We start from the raw sequence: 16,160 nt of genomic DNA on the forward strand, positions 1-16,160 counted from the left end.
GTTACTTGCTAACGTTAGATTTAGTTGAGGTGACACGTTGTAGCAGCTACTGAAACATACCATAACACAAAATATAATAAATTACCTTGTATTTAAGTAGAAGGGCTTGCCAAATTAGCTCGCTAACTGGACATGTATTTAGTTTGTTTTGCCCGGGTAAATAACATAACTGCCGCGATTGGTTGCCATGATAAGTGAATCAGAAAAACTAGAAGATTCAAAAGAGCACATTCGTAGCTACATGGCGGTAAAAGTTTTGTTTGTAGACTTCTGGTTTTAATGTCGATGGTAAAACTGACGACGACTTATGAAACAAGCTGAACTTACTAAATCCATGTAAAACGCCGTCTTTCCTGTCTGTAGTTGAAAGGAAAACAAAAGTATTCTGGTTAGCTACCTTTAATGTGTTAGAATAAACAAAGCTATGCACTGCAGATTTCTTTGTAAAAAGTCCAATGGATTTCTGTGTAGGCCGACATTTTTTCTAGAATAATATTTTTTAAACAAAACAATTGAAAGATTGGATATATCATAGTTAAGTACCATTCACAATCGTTAGATGGATTTACTCAGTTACGGCCACGTCATTTCCACCAATAACAAGCGAAACGTCAAACCAGACAACTGTGCGTGTGAAAAGAGGAGGGAGAAAGGAGGAGTTGAGGAAGCCCTATATTGAGTGATAGGGGCAAATTAGGCCTTATGTCACTTTGTGAGCAGTTTTTCTCTACAACAGCGACGATAGTGGGTATTTTTGGCCAGCATTCAGCGGAGATGGGAACATCTGGTTACCGGTAGAAGACCCAAAACTATTCCCACCGAAGTTGTTTACGTTCTGGACTGTGTATACGTCGCGGCGGCGGTACAATCTTCCATACAATTCAGGTAGGTGGCGCTGGTTACAATGGTCGGTCATTGACAAGAAGATGGCTGGTTGGCTTGTAATAATTATATTGAAGAAAGGCGAGGGCTTTAGGTAAATTTGGCTTGATAGTGAAATTATTATATATCAGCTTCTGAACATAACTTCAATGTTGATGTTGTTTACAGCAAGACACTGAACGTATTTCCAGCCCACTACTGTCTGACTTTGTATGACAGTTTATCCAATTACTGAATTAGGCAAACGTCAACAGACGATGGGGCACATAACTCTAGTGCTTGACAGAGTATGGTCCCTCTGTTCACCAAGAGACAGTTCTTATTACATGACTACAGGTATGTATGAATGTCCTTCTCACTAGCGAAACGTTTGCATTAGTTTGTTAAAGATTGTGCATTCAGTAGGCAGCTGATCAGAATGATTTCTCAGAATCTGTATTGTGCGTCACTTTATCGACTGTACACAGAGGATTGGGTACAACATTCTCCGTACAGGTAGGCTACCACCTGTTTTTCCATTACTAAAAAGTCAAAACCCACTGTAGATAGTTGCTCATTTTAAACTCAAATGATATGTTTGCTACCACCAGATTCAGTTAAAACACCCCCCAAACCCAACTAATTTGAATGCCCCACCCCATGAACCAACTACCAATTTAGACCAACCATATGCCTGTCCTGTGCATTCCCTATACATCAGTTCAGCCAATGTGATCACACCATACACTGTGCAAGTTTGCTCTTTCTACTGAATTATTTGTTCAGAAAATGATTAAAATAATTGACTAGCAAGCCAGGCTGTCATAAGTATGACAGTAAGACATCCATCCACATTTGAACAAATGCACCCTTAGGTCAGTTGAACTAATCCAAACAGTTTAGGCTATGTATCTAGACCTAGTCTAGGTCCACATGTCTAGGACCATCTATGACCTACAGTAACCCTCTCACCATATAACCAGTAGACAGACTCGTGTCAACTTTAAAGATGCAACATGCAGAAATAGCTCTGCCTTTTCCTGGTTGCTAAAATTCTAATAGTTTTCCTAATTTCTGTTTGTGACAAAATAATCAGTCAGTGTAGAGAATCATTGTACCATCTAAACCGCTGTGAAATATGTTTTCCATATCCAATTTATTTTGTATTTTCAGCTGTTTAAAGTAGAGGTCAACCGATTATGATTTTTTTAACGCCGATACCGATTATTGGAGGACCAAAAAAGCCGATACTGATTAATCGGCCGATTTAAAAATATAGATGTATATATATAGATATATATATATATTTGTAATAACGACAATTACAATAATACTGAATTAACACTTATTTTAACTTAATATAAAACATCAATAAAATCAATTTAGCCTCAAATAAATAATGAAACATCTTCAATTTGGTTTAAATAATTCAAAAACAAAGTGTTGGAGAAGAAAGTAATATGTGCCATGTAAAAATATGTGCCATGTAAAAAAGCTAACGTTTAAGTTCCATGCTCAGAACATGAGAACAAATAAAAGTTGGTTGTTCCTTTTAACATGAGACTTCAATATTCCAAGGTAAGAGGTTTTAGGTTGTAGATAATATAGTATTTATAGAACTATTTCTCTCTACCATTTGTATTTCATATACCTTTGACTATTGGATGTTCTTATAGGCACTATAGTATTGCCAGTGTAACACTATAGCTTCCGTCCCCCTCCTCGCAACCAACCTGGGCTCGAACCAGGAACACATCGACAACAGCCACACTCGAAGCATCGTTACCCATCGCTCCACAAAAGCCGTGGCCCTTGCAGTGCAAGGGGAATAACTACTCCAAATCTAAAAGCGAGTGACGTTTGAAACAGTATTAGCACACACCTAGCTAACTAGCTAGCCATTTCACATCGGTTACACCAGCCATTAGGCTGATAGGCTTGAAGTCATAAACAGCGCTGTGCTTGCGAAGAGCTGCTGGCAAAACGCACGAAAGTGCTGTTTGAATGAATGATTATGGGCCTGCTGCTGCTCAGTCAGACTGCTCTATCAAATCAGACTTAATTATAACATAATAACACACAGAAATATGAGCCTTTGGTCATTAATATGATCGAATCCGGAAACTATCATTTCGAAAACAAAAAGTTTATTTCAGTGAAATACGGAACCGTTCTGTATTTTATCTAACGGGTGGCATCCCTAAGTCTAAATATTCTTGTTACATTGCACAACCTTCAGTGTATGTCATAATTATGTAAAATTCTGGCAAATTAGTTCGGAATGAGCCAGGCAGCCCAAACTTGCATATACCCTGACTCTGCGTGCAATGAACGCAAGAGAAATGACACAATTTCACCTGGTTAATATTGCCTGCTAACCTGGATTAGTAGTTCTAACTAGTGATTATGATTGATTGTTTTTTATAAGATAAGTTTAATGCTAGCTAGCAATTTACCTTGGCTTCTACTGCATTCGCGTAACAGGCAGATTACTCGTGGAGTGCAATGGTTAGAGCGTTGGACTAGTTAACTGTGCGGTTGCAAGATTGGAACCGCTGAGCTGACAAGGTAAAAATCTGTCGTTCTGCCCCTGAACAAGGCAGTTAACCCACAGTTCCTAGGCAGTCATTGAAAATAAGAATGTGTTCTTAACTGACTTGCCTAGTTAAATAAAAAATATATACACATTTCATTAAAAAGATAATCGGAACCATTCCGATTAATCGGTCGACCCCTAGTTTGAAGCTTGTGTACAAAAGTAAAAGATGCTAAAAAAATAAACATAACAGGAATCATGGACATAGCTTACAAAGAACATAACTAGCACTTTTTAGACTTGCTTTCAATGAGACTGACATATCTAGAACACACATTTCTTTGAATTTGGTCAGCTTGCCCAAAAAGTTACATATTGTAGCTTTAAGACATTCCCAAGTGTGTTTTTTGAGCAGCCTACAGTCTTAATGCTCCAGCAGCAAGCAGGGAATGCTGAATAACAAGTGCAATGTAGCGGCGAGAAGCCTAGGTGCATGCCCACATCACATGGGGAAACAGAGAATTGAGAACGTGAGGAATTCCGAGCAGTGGGTAGGCTAAATAGGCTGGAATTGACATTCAGCTGTAGTGACAGGGATGGAAGATTCTAGCTTGATCCCATATGTGTTTGGGCTGTCTTAACAATCGCCAACTCCTGTGGTGATTGTTAAGATGGCACAAACAAATCTGGGACCAGGCTATGATTCCACTCTGAACAATTCTAAGATGCTATTACAAGAGAGAAGAGTGCCTGTAGTGTAAACTGTCTGACATGTTATTTGTCACGTGCCAACTACAACCGGTGTAGTAGACCTTACAGTGAAATGCTTACTCACAGGCTCTATCCGAACTAAGTTAAAGGAGAAAAAAGGGGAAACGAATGTGTGACTAAAACATAAGAATTAGAAATTAAGCTACAAACCCACTCACTGAGACTGACTGACAGGGGAGTCGGAGAGAGTTTAATGCATGTCACCTCTAGCGGGTTAACTGAGGCTACTTCTGGTTTATAAAATAATACCACGTCAATCTGTGTTGTGGATGGTGTTTTTTTCATGGAGAAAAAACAGGGCCCTAGCTGGCATGATGGAGGGTAAATGAGAGCAGGCTAAATGGTTTAGGCCTTGCCTCGGTTGCACTGTCTTCTGTCTGATGGGGTAACGGTTGAGATGGCTATAAATGGAAGGGGTAAGATAGTCGTTCCTGGCCCAAGGATTATAAGGGTAAAGGTGGAGATGGCAGGCTTGATGCATATAGCAACTACACTGAACCAAAATAGCAACATGTAAATTGTTGGTCCCATGTTTCATGAGCTGAAATAAAAGATCCCAGACATTTTCCATCTGCACAAAAAGCTTATTTCTCTTCAATTTTGTGCACAAATGTATTTACATCCCTGTTAGTGAGCATTTATCCTTTGCCAAGATAATCCATCCACCTGACAGATGTGGCATGTCAAGAAGATGATTAAACAGCATGATCATTACACAGGTACACCTTGTGCTTCGGACAATAAAAGGCCATTCTACAATGTGCAGTTTAGTCACAACACAATGACACAGATGTCTCAAGTTTTGAGGGAGCTTGCAATTGGCATGCTGACTGCAGGAATATCCACCAGAGTTTTTGTCAGAGAATTTAATGTTATTTTCTGTACCTCAAACGTTGTTTTAGAGAATTTGGCAGTACGTCCATCCGGCCTCACAACCGCAGACCATGTGTAACCACGCCAGCCCAGGACCTCCAGATCCAGGCTTCTTCGCCTGCGGGATTGAAACTTTGGAGTGTTTCTGTCTGTAATAGAGCCCTTTTGTGGGGAAAAACATATTCTGATTGGCCTGGCCTGGCTCCCCAGTGGGTGGGCCTGTGCCCCCCCCCCCCCAAGCCCACATGGCTGCACTGCTGCCCAATCATGTGAAATCCATAGATTAGGGCCTAATTTATTTAAATTTGACTAATTGCATTATGAACTATAACTCAGTAAAATCGTTAATTGTTGCATTTATATTTTTGTTCAGTATATTTCGAAATGGCTTGTTGTGTAAAGTCACATTAGAATCTGCCTCGACCCCTTACAGAGACTGTTCCAGAGTGCACTTTCAGGAAGCAATTGCTTTGATTTGATCGGGCTAATGTATGCGAGATGACACATGAAAGTAGAGGCAATCGTTGAGATGTTTCTGCGGACAAACAGCTCGGGTCGGAATCCAGATTAAATTAACCCGTCACGGATGTTTCTCTATTTTGTGACAACCGCTGAGCCCTTCAGTGACTCAGCATAGCTATCTTGGAGTTCGCCTGCTATGCCTACCATCAGCTGTTGCCATGCCAGTGACTAAATTAACCAGGAAGTAATCCAGCTGCCCAAACATTTAAACAAGGTAGAACGATGGCCTCCGTTTTTATATTGGATTGTTAAAATAGGACTTTGGATCACTCAAATGTAATTATAAAGTCCTTTTTACATCAGCAGATGTCACAGAGGGCTATACAGAAACCCAGCCTAAAACCCCAAACAGCAAGCAATGCAGATGTAGGTGCACAGAAAAAACACCCTAGAAAGGCAGGAACCTAGGAAGAAACCTAGAAAGGAATCAGGCTCTGAGGGGTGGCCACTCCTCTTCTGGCTGTGCCAGGTGGAGATTATAAGAGTACATGGCTATTTAAGGCCAGATTGGATGGCCAGGAAATTCCCAATTTAATGCCTAGTAACTAGACCACTGAGCTACTTCTGTTTGATATTCCTCCTGAGGGAACCTATTCCCTATGTGACACATGCAGACTGTGCTGCCTGTGTTGTCTTGCCTGTACACCAGATCCTGCAGATGGGTCAGGGGCTGTGGAGGGTGGCCAGGAACCAGCAGCTGCAGCAGGAGTACGGAGAGCACTGGGATGCTGGACCTGGCCTTGACGGAGATCTCCAGGATTTGGGAATGGAGATGGGGGTTAACCCAGGCCAGGCTCCACCCTCCCCCGGGGTGGGCAACCTGGGTGGAGGTCCCCTGCCACCTCACCCCCACCCGCGGCGCCACCCCCAGCACTGCCAAGGGGCAGACATCTACCAGCTGCTGCGTGCCCGCAGGGGGAAGGAGCAGCAGGGTTTTATAGACCTGGAGATGCTTCCTCCAGAGCTCAGCATCACCATCCTGTCCTACCTGAACGCTACAGACCTCTGTCTGGCATCCTGCGTGTGGCAGGACCTGGGCCACGACGAGTACCTCTGGCAGGGGTGAGTAGTAGACTGACAGGGTCTGTGGAAGGGAGGCAGGGGTGAGGGTCTGTGGAGACTGACAGGGTCTGTGGAAGGGAGGCAGGGGTGAGTAGTAGACTGACTGGGTCTGTGGAAGGGAGGCAGGCAGGGGTGAGTAGTAGACCGACTGGGTCTGTGGAAGGGAGGCAGGCAGGGGTGAGTAGTAGACTGACTGGGTCTGTGGAAGGGAGGCAGGCAGGGGTGAGTAGTAGACTGACTGGGTCTGTGGAAGGGAGGCAGGCAGGGGTGAGTAGTAGACTGACTGGGTCTGTGGAAGGGAGGCAGGCAGGGGTGAGTAGTAGACTGACTGGGTCTGTGGAAGGGAGGCAGGCAGGGGTGAGTAGTAGACTGACTGGGTCTGTGGAAGGGAGGCAGGCAGGGGTGAGTAGTAGACTGACTGGGTCTGTGGAAGGGAGGCAGGCAGGGGTGAGTAGTAGACTGACTGGGTCTGTGGAAGGGAGGCAGGCAGGGGTGAGTAAAGATAGCAGGTGTTCAGAATGAATTATTCAAAACTAATGTCACTAATTGGTATTTTGACCAAATAAGATCAGCTTTAAAAAAAAACTGTGAAAAGTTCTGATGTTATTGGTCAAAAGACCAATTATTGGACAAAATATCAGAATCGGGCTCCCTGTGTGAATGCAGCCAATGAGAAGTGTGCTGCAGGACAGGACCTGATACACCATTACAGATTCATCGATGTTTTTAATTGTCCACAAATCATTCAAATGGTGCTTGCCACAAGTAGGTATAACATGTACCAGGTTATGTGTGACAATGTGCTTTTCTTTAATGGTTCAAAGAGTTGATTGGGTGATCATGTTTCTAATTGCGGTCCTCCCTTTTTCTCTGTCGCTCGCTTGTTCCCTGACTTGCTCTCTCTTTCTCTGTCTCTCTCTGGCTGTGCCCTAGTTTATGTAAGTCCACATGGGGTCACTGTTCCATCTACAATAGAAGGCTTCCCTATGGCTTCTCATATAGAAGACTCTACATGATGCTAGATGAAGGCAGTCTGACGTTCAACGCTAACCATCAGGAGGTAAATCATCTCTTTTTCACCTTTATCCCCAATACCTCGTCCACCTTTTTAAAGCACCACTTCCCCACTGAAACACTCCGGTTTCCCGGACGTAGATAAAGCCGGCTTAATCTGTTTCTGGGAAATTGTTCTCTCTATATATGTATATGGGCCAATGAGCTTTTTTTCACTACGTTATTGATTCTTGATTTTTTTTTACCACAAAAAAAATATGATTTAGAAATAGTGAGTACACATTGAACCCACCACACTTTACACATCAAACCCACCACACTTCAGCCCACCTTGAAGACAAATGACTACCAGCTAAATTACTTGTTTACTGCCGATGCATACATTCTGAAAGACATCAGCCTCGAAGGTCACTTTAGGTCAAAGCCTGGTTCCCGAGAATCTGTGGAACATTCTAATGGCGTTATTTGGTCTGTCTGTATCGCTAAGTGGATTAGGCTCACTATGGCCAGCCACTTAAAGGGCATGTGATAGCTGTGTGATGGACTGAAATGGTGCTGGGTCTCTACTCTCCCCCTCTAATCCCTCTTTCTCTCTGTGTGTGTTTCATATTGACTCTTCCCCCCCAATAGGGTATCAGTTACTTCATGTCCAAAGGCATACTGGTGGACCACCCCAAGGAGCTGGCCAAGTTCATCTTCTGCACTCGCACGCTCAACTGGAAGATGCTGAGGGTATACCTAGATGAGAGGTGGGTTTTCTTCATCGAATTCTCACTGGGCTTTTCTCGAATTCTCACTGGGCTTTTCTCAAATTCTCACTGGGCTTTTTTCAAATTCTTATTGGCTTGTCTCTAATTGCAGGAGAGATGTTTTGGACGAGCTGGTCACGCTGCACAACTTCAGTAACCAGTTCCTGCCTAACGCACTGAGGGACTTCTTCAGGCACATCCACGCCCCAGAGGAGAGGGGCGAATATCTGGAGACACTCATCACCAAGTTCTCCCACCGCTTCTGCGCCTGCAACCCTGTCCTGGTCCGGGACGTGGGTCTCAGCCCAGGTCAGTGCACTGCAGGGAGTTGTAGTTCTAATCTGCAGGGTGTTTAGGGAAGTCTGATGAGTGGAGGAGATTGTAGTTCTGGTGTGTGTTATGTTAATTCAGCCTATGTGAGCGGAGGGAGTTGTAGTTCTACAGGATGTTTAGTGGGGGGAAATTGTAGTAATAAATTAATTAATGGGAATTGTAGACCTGACAGGTGTTGAGTTAGAGGCACGTTGTGTGTGGGTCCTGCAATGTTTGTTTTTTCTTTTTTTTGCCAATGATCTAGCTGTCTGCCCGCGCTATAGAGTGCTATATCGGTCTGCTAATATAGGACTAGTAAAGGCCCAGCGCACCACTTTTGTAAGAGAAATGTATATAAAAAATATATTGGACTCCTGAGTGGCACAGCGGTCTAAGGCACTGCAGTGCTAGATATGTCACTATAGACCCGGGTTCGGTCCCGGGCTGTATCACAACCGGCCGTGATCGGGAGTCCCATAGGGCGGCACACAATTATCCCAGTGTCGTCCGGGGTTAATTGGCTCATTGCACTCTAGCGACTCCTTGTGGCGGGCCAGGTGCCTGCAGGCTGACCTCGGTCGTCAGTTGAACGGTGTTTCCTCTGACACATTGGTGCGGCTGGCTTCCAGGTTAAGGGGGCGTGAGTTAAGAAGTGCGGTTAGGTGGTTCATGTTTCGGAGGACGCATGACTCGACCTTCGCCTCCCCGAGCCCGTTGGAGAGTTGCAGCGACGAGACAAGATTGTAATTGGGGAGAAAAAGGGTGTAAAATACTCAAATATATACAGTCAGATCATACATTTTTGGCCATTGACCATGTTGTTATTATTGCTTTAGCGGTCTACCACAGCATATTGGAGTTAAAATGAAAGAATGAATATGAGCTTGAGGGTATTTACATCCAAATCAGATGAATGGTGTAGGAATTACGGCACTTTTTATGTGGTCCTTCCCCCATTTTTAAGGGACCAAAAGTCATTGGACAATTGGCTGCTCAGCTGTTCCATGGCCAGGTGTGTGTTATTCCCTCATTGGTTAATTTACAGGTAAGCAGATAAAAGGTATAGAGTTGATTTCAAGTGTGACATTTGCATTTGGAATCTTTTGCTGTTAACCCTCAATATGAAATCCAAAGAGCTGTCCTTGCCATTGAAGGAAGACATCATTAGGCATGAAAAATCAAAACAAACCCATCAGTGACATTAGGTGTGGCCAAATCAACTATTTGGTACATTCTTAGAAAGAAAGAATGCTCAGGAACACCAAAAGGTCCGGAAGATCACCGAAAACAACTGTGGTGGATGACAGAATTCATTCCCTGGTGAAGAAAACCCCTTTTCACAACAGTTGTCCAGATCAAGAACACCCTCCGGGAGGCAGGCGTATCTGTGTCAGAGTCAACAATCAAGAGAAGACTTCACCAGAGTAAATACAGCGGGTTTACCACAAGTCAATCACCTGACCTGAATCAAATTTGAGAATGCATTTCACTTGCTGAAGGCAAAACTCCCCAAGAACAAGCAGGAACTGAAGACTGCTGCAGTAAAAGCCTGGCAGAGCATCACCAGGGAAGAAACCCAGCATCTGGTGATGTCTATGGGTTCCAGACTTCAGGCAGTCATTGACTGCAAAGGATTTGCAACCAAGTATTAAGTAATTTTAATTTGATTGTCAGTTTGTCCAAGTATGTATAAAAAATGGTTGTAATTCCTAAATGGTTCATACAATAATTTTTACAAAACTGTTAAATTTAAGGATAAATCTACACTTAAAGCACATCTTGATTGTTTGTCTTTATTTTTACTATTTTCTACATTAGAATAATAGTGAAGACATCAAAACTATGGCACGTGGAATCATGTAGTAACCGAAAAAGTGTTAAACAGATCAAAATATATTTGAGATTCTTCAAAGTAGCCACCCCTTGCCTTGATGACAGCTTTGCACACGCTTGGCATTCTCTCAACCAGTTCATGAGGTAATCACCTGGAATGCATTTCAATGAACAGGTGTGCCTTGTTGATTTGTGGAATTTCTTTCCTTAATGCGTTTGAGCCAATCAGTTGTATTGTGACAAGGTAGGGGTGGTGTGGTGTCCATATTTTGACAAGAATTATAAGACCTGAAGGACAGTCAATCTGGAAAATGTTAACTTTGAATGTTTCTTCAAGTGCAGTTGCAAAAACCATCAAGCGCAATGATGAAACTGGCTTTCATGAGGACCGCCACAGGAAAGGAAGACCCAGAATTACCTCTGCTGCAGAGGATAAGTTCATTAGCGTTACCAGCCTCAGAAGCCCAAATAATTGCTTCAGAGTTCAAGTAACAGATACATCTCAACAACAACGGTTCAGAGGAGACTGTGTGAATCAGGCCTTCATGGTCGAATCGCTGCAAAGAAACCATTACTAAAGGACACCAATAAGAAGACTAGACTTGCTTGGGCCAAGAAACACGAGCAATGGACATTTGAGTCCAATTTTTTTATTTTTGGTTCCAACCGCCGTGAGACGCAGAGTAGGTGAACGGATGATCTCTGCATGTGTGGTTCCCACCGTGAAGCATGGAGGAGGAGGTGTGTGCTTTGCTGGTGACACTGTTGCTGATTTTTATTTAGAATTCAAGGCATACTTAGCCAGCATGGCTACCACAGCATTTTGCAGCGATACGCCATCCCATCTGGTTTGGGCTTAGTGAGACTATCATTTGTTTATCTACAGGACAATGACCCAACACACACTTCCAGGCTGTGTAAGGGCTATTTGACCAAGAAGGAGAGTGATGGAGTGCTGCATCAGATGACCTGGCCTCCACAATCACCTGACCTCAACCCAAGTGAGATGGCTTGGGCTGAGGTGGGGTCGCAGTGACCGATGGATTCAACCAGTAGGTCTGCTTTAGAGGACCGAGCCCTAGAAGACCCAAGTACTGTAAAGGCCCTTTACTCCACTAGGAGCTAAAAGGAATAGGTGATGTCACTGTAAACACCTGACATCATGTGTCTGTCTGGTCTTGTCAACAGCGCCTGCAACCACCTGCCAGTTTCTGCCACAGTCGAACAACTCCTAACTCGGGGTCCACGCTCAACAAATCCCACAGGCTTTAGGTCTTCTCTCGTCTGTTGATCTCCCCACAATGCCTCTGTAATTTACAAAGGGCTCTGATGTTGCACTTGACCCAAGTTGTCCTGTCCTTGTTGCATGATTCAAATGTGTGAGAAATCTTTGTACTAACACTGTCATTGGTCACTAAAGCCACAATAATCCCACGGGTTTAAAGTGTTTGGCTGGAGCGCTGCCCTCACTCTCCTATCACAGAACGGCGTTGTAATAACATCTGGCGCGGTTCTCGGCCGCTCTGCGTCGTCCTGGAGGAGATGCCGGCTGATTTATTATAAACCTACTGGCGATAGAATTGGCAGAGCAGTAAAGGAGGAGCGGCGATGTACGCTCTCACTTTCTCTCGCTCTCTCCCACTCTAAAGAGACCCCCTGTTCAACCCCTCTTAGTCTGCCCAGAACCAGGGCTGATACCCACACTGTAAGGTCTGAGAATATGAGTAGACATGTCTCTTTCCTTCCCTGTTATGTGTCCTGTAAAGGAATATTATTCACACTTCAGAATGTTTTTTTTGTTTGTAGACACTTCATTATGAAGCTATTTTTCTTTATCTGCCCTTCTCTTGTTCTGATGCTCTTTTCTGGTCTTCCCTTCGCTCTGTCTCCCTGTCGTTTATTCTTAAACTTCCACCCACCCTCTCAGCCAAGTGATGACCACACAATGAACAGAGAAAGTATTGCTGGACTGAGAAAGACATCAACTAAAACATTGTAGCTGGCTAATATACTGAATACATGTATATTACTAAGCAAGATTTTAAAAAATATGTATTTTGTTGGTGTGTGTGTGTGTGCCCCATTGCCATTATTTATGTTAAGTCTAAAATATTTTTTTAGGTAAACACCATCACTTTTATTTATTTATCATTTAGCAGACGCTATTATCCAGGGTGACGAAGTGCCTTGCTCAAGGTCACATCGGCAGATTTTTCACCTTGTCTGCCCAGGATTCAAACCAGCGACCTTTTGGGTTACTGGCCCAACGCTCTTAACCGCTAGGCTAGCTGCCACCTCACAGCTCCATATACAACTTAATCTTCATTGGATGCTTGGTGCTGGGACTTGTTTGACCTCTCTCATATTCTGTCCATCTCTCCTCTCCAGATGCGGTGTATGTGCTCTGCTACTCACTCATCCTGCTGTCTATAGACTTGACCAGCCCGCACGTCAAGAACAAGATGTCCAAACGCGAGTTCATCCGCAACACGCGCCACGCTGCCCAGAACATCAGCGAGGACTTTGTCGGCCATCTTTACGACAACATCTATCTCATCGGCCACGTGGCGGCCTAACCGGGAAGTGACGAGGAGTGGAAGTCGGTGAATACATGAACCAGTGATTGCACTGATGCAAGATACTACTTTGGACAATAGTTTTTGCTGGTCATTCTTAATATAGGGTCCTGTACTGTTAGCAATGATGCTTGTTTCCACACTGGGTGGGAGGCGATCTCTTCTCCGGCTGTAGAGCCAATGGAGACCAAGTAGCGTAGCGATTTGGCCCGCCCACATGAAGTGACATCTTAAGGTGTGAGATATAGCCTCAGACAGGCTAGACATATATTCAGCACACAAGTAGCATACGACAATATAACCAACTACTTCCAGCTTAACCACGCAGAAGTGTAGCTCCAGTATGTTAACGAAGTCAAGAAGTTAAACATATGCCATGAACAAGGACTGAATATTATTACAGCAACAATTAGCAGTTGTGGTTCACATTATACTCTGTTTTTGTTTTGTGAATTACTCTTGAGTTTTAATATTCTGGTTTTCTTTTTTAAATTAATGTTTTTGTTGGAATGTTTTTTACAATTAGAGGAACTTAAAAGAATGACTAATGGGCTGGTAGAAACTACACTGCATTTTTGTCCTTAACTTTGTAAACTGGATTAAATTGGATGGAATGAATGCATTTCCAAGAGGCACAACAATAATTAATCCAACCACATTTACAACATGGAATCCTTTTATTTTTATCAGAGAACTTCAAAGGACTATTTGCGTCCATTCCAAAGTATTTTATGAGTTGTAAAGTAATTGCCATGGGTCATACTCTGAATTGATGTATGTGGATGAGTAGAATGTCCATGGGAATCTCAGAGCATCCGATTTTGAGTTTGTAATGTGAACTCTCATCTGCATGCATCTCGGCTGGGTCGTATTAATTAGTGTGCAAAATTGAAAACGTTTTTCGCCTACGGAAGACGAAAATAAATGTTTCTTATTGGACAAGTCCAATTTTTTTCTCAATGTTGCAATCCATTTTATTCTATTTGGTGCCTAATGAACACCACTGGTAATACAGCTTTTGATTGTTGATGGAAAAATAGGTGTCAAAGTTGAGGACAATTGTTCAGTGAGTTTTTACCTCGGCCCAAGCTGGGATAGGTAATGTTGGTAAATGAAGGTATCTATGTTACTTTATCCTTTTGTGTTGACAAGCATTCTACCCCTTCAAAACAGGCTGAATCCCAAATGACATCCTATTCCATATGTGTTGCACTACAGTTGAACAGGGCCCATAGGGCTCGTGTTATAAGCAGTGCACTATATAGGGAATAGGGTGGCATTTGGGACACATTCCGGCACTGACTGTAGCACTGATGCCTGCCTTTACACAGGCAGCCCAATTCTGATTATTTTTTTCCACTCATTGGTCTTTTGACCAATCAAATCTGATATTTTCATGTCCAGATCTGATTGGTCAAAAGACCAATTAGTGGAGAAAAAGATCAGAATTGGGCTGCCTGTGTAAACAGCATAAGTGACACCACAGATATGAACGTTAATCTTTCCCACCACCCTTTGCGGACAACATTTATCTTGTGATTTGTTTTATGTGTGTGACTCTGGACTGATGCCTCTATCATGTTTAAAGCTTCCTGTCAATCTCTAATCTATTCTATGACTGCAATGTCACTCTTTCTCTCCCAACCTCTCCCCAGTGACTCGAAGGGCTTGATTCTATTTGCTACAAATGTCCAGAAATATGTCATATAGATCAGACATACCTCTGACATGTAGAATAAGGAATCAAGTCCGCTCTATTCATGACATTTCTTTATGCAGTGTTCAGTATTGGACGTGACCTAGGACTACCAGATTGTTTCTTTTAATGATTACTAACTAGTGAGCACTTTAACCAGGGGGTGTTTTCTCTCCACACTGTTGTCTTCTGATTCATATATATATATCACACTATTTAGTTCTCACATATCTGAAGGACTGTTTGTTTTCTATCTGTTGTCTTAGCCATGCAGTCTTTATTATTAGTTCTAGTGCCAATAAACAAAATGTTGAAAATGACGACCACACTGACATGTGAACCTGAGCAGAATAACAACTGTGGTAAATGTTTGCATACAATTGATTAAAACCCAGATTTGATTTGCACATGTATATATTTAAGTATAGAGATTTATATAAGAAACATTTTATTTTGACGTATTTTAACAGATTTTTTTTCCCCTCATAAGTAGACCTGTTTTTGCACTGACATTTTGTATGAGCACTGGACTGCATGCAGAGAACTGAGTCTTTGCACAGTTCATGTTCTCCACTACCATGATCAATATAAGTGATTTGAGATTATTATTGTAATATTTATGAAATGTTAATTACACTTAGTTTAACAGCAGCAAATAACAGTACAGACTTTTATTTTCTTCAATTTCATGTACTTTTTAGTTTCCTGTGTGGATTTATGGATTGAGATTTTTATAGACAACTCCCTTTTCAACAGCCTAACAAAACCATTTACATCTGAGATGGGTTGCTGAATGACAACACTGGAAATAAAACCTGTCTAGATTGTATACAAATTAAACTCTGAGAAAATATTCCCCTTGTGTTGAGCTGTGACTATTTCTACAGTGATCATAATGTTTTTATATATTCAAGATCGTGACCATTACTGATTCGCTCTTCGACTACGTACACTATATTTACGAATTAAGTCACCTATATACACCTCTCAACACGGCTCTCGAAACTACCAAACCCCATTTTCAAAGCTCCAATCCATCGTGTGTATATATATTAACTATAGAGTTCCTGAGCCTGTCAGTGTATAGATAGACAGGAGTAAATCGACTCCAGACACAACATGACCCTCGACCTCTAGCGGAGTGTGCTTTATGTGCTGTAAATGAAAAGGGAGAGCATCACAGGGGCCGTCAGCAGAGAGATACAGGGCCCTTGGAGCTGCATGGGAGAGGGGTCAATCTGAGAAAGTTTAGAGAGTGGTGATGCAATGTGTACCCTGACCCCTTTTTAGCTCTCCATAGCGCAGGGAGACAAGGTACCATGTCAAGGAGGGAGAATATATAACTCAACTTTATC

At 42.6% G+C, this 16,160-nt stretch overlaps 2 protein-coding genes across 5 annotated transcripts in view; one reads left to right on the forward strand and one right to left on the reverse strand.

The window, feature by feature from the left end:
- LOC112232022 (centrosomal protein of 44 kDa) overlaps positions 1 to 632 on the reverse strand; it is an 11,903-nt gene extending 11,271 nt beyond the window's left edge. Inside the window, exons 1-2 of one of the 4 annotated variants that reach the window (XM_042311814.1) lie at positions 544 to 632; positions 328 to 357 (exon numbers count right to left, since the gene is read on the reverse strand). The gene's annotated coding sequence lies outside the window, so the exon portion shown is untranslated. Of the gene's footprint in view, positions 1 to 85; positions 294 to 327; positions 500 to 543 lie in introns of those variants that run through there. The other 3 variants (XM_024398821.2, XM_024398820.2, XM_024398819.2) reach the window with 3 other exon arrangements.
- On the forward strand, positions 632 to 15,658 carry LOC112232024 (F-box only protein 8). The gene is made up of 6 exons (XM_024398823.2): positions 632 to 885; positions 6,213 to 6,625; positions 7,559 to 7,685; positions 8,270 to 8,388; positions 8,501 to 8,697; positions 12,922 to 15,658. The coding sequence occupies exons 2-6, from the start codon at positions 6,222 to 6,224 to the stop codon at positions 13,107 to 13,109; spliced, it is 1,035 nt and encodes a 344-aa protein (XP_024254591.1). The 5' UTR covers positions 632 to 885; positions 6,213 to 6,221; the 3' UTR covers positions 13,110 to 15,658.
- Positions 15,659 to 16,160: the final 502 nt, after the last annotated feature.

Source organism: Oncorhynchus tshawytscha, linkage group LG34 (assembly GCF_018296145.1).
Source record: "Oncorhynchus tshawytscha isolate Ot180627B linkage group LG34, Otsh_v2.0, whole genome shotgun sequence".
NCBI lineage: Eukaryota > Metazoa > Chordata > Actinopteri > Salmoniformes > Salmonidae > Oncorhynchus > Oncorhynchus tshawytscha.

Coding starts and splice junctions, on each gene's coding strand:
- LOC112232024 (XM_024398823.2), top strand. CDS start 6,222: ATGGGTCAGGGGCTGTGGAGGGTGGCCAGGAACCAGCAGCTGCAGCAG. Junction 7,686..8,269: donor TCAACGCTAACCATCAGGAG/GTAAATCATCTC, acceptor CCCCCCCAATAG/GGTATCAGTTACTTCATGTC. Junction 8,698..12,921: donor GGACGTGGGTCTCAGCCCAG/GTCAGTGCACTG, acceptor TCTCCTCTCCAG/ATGCGGTGTATGTGCTCTGC.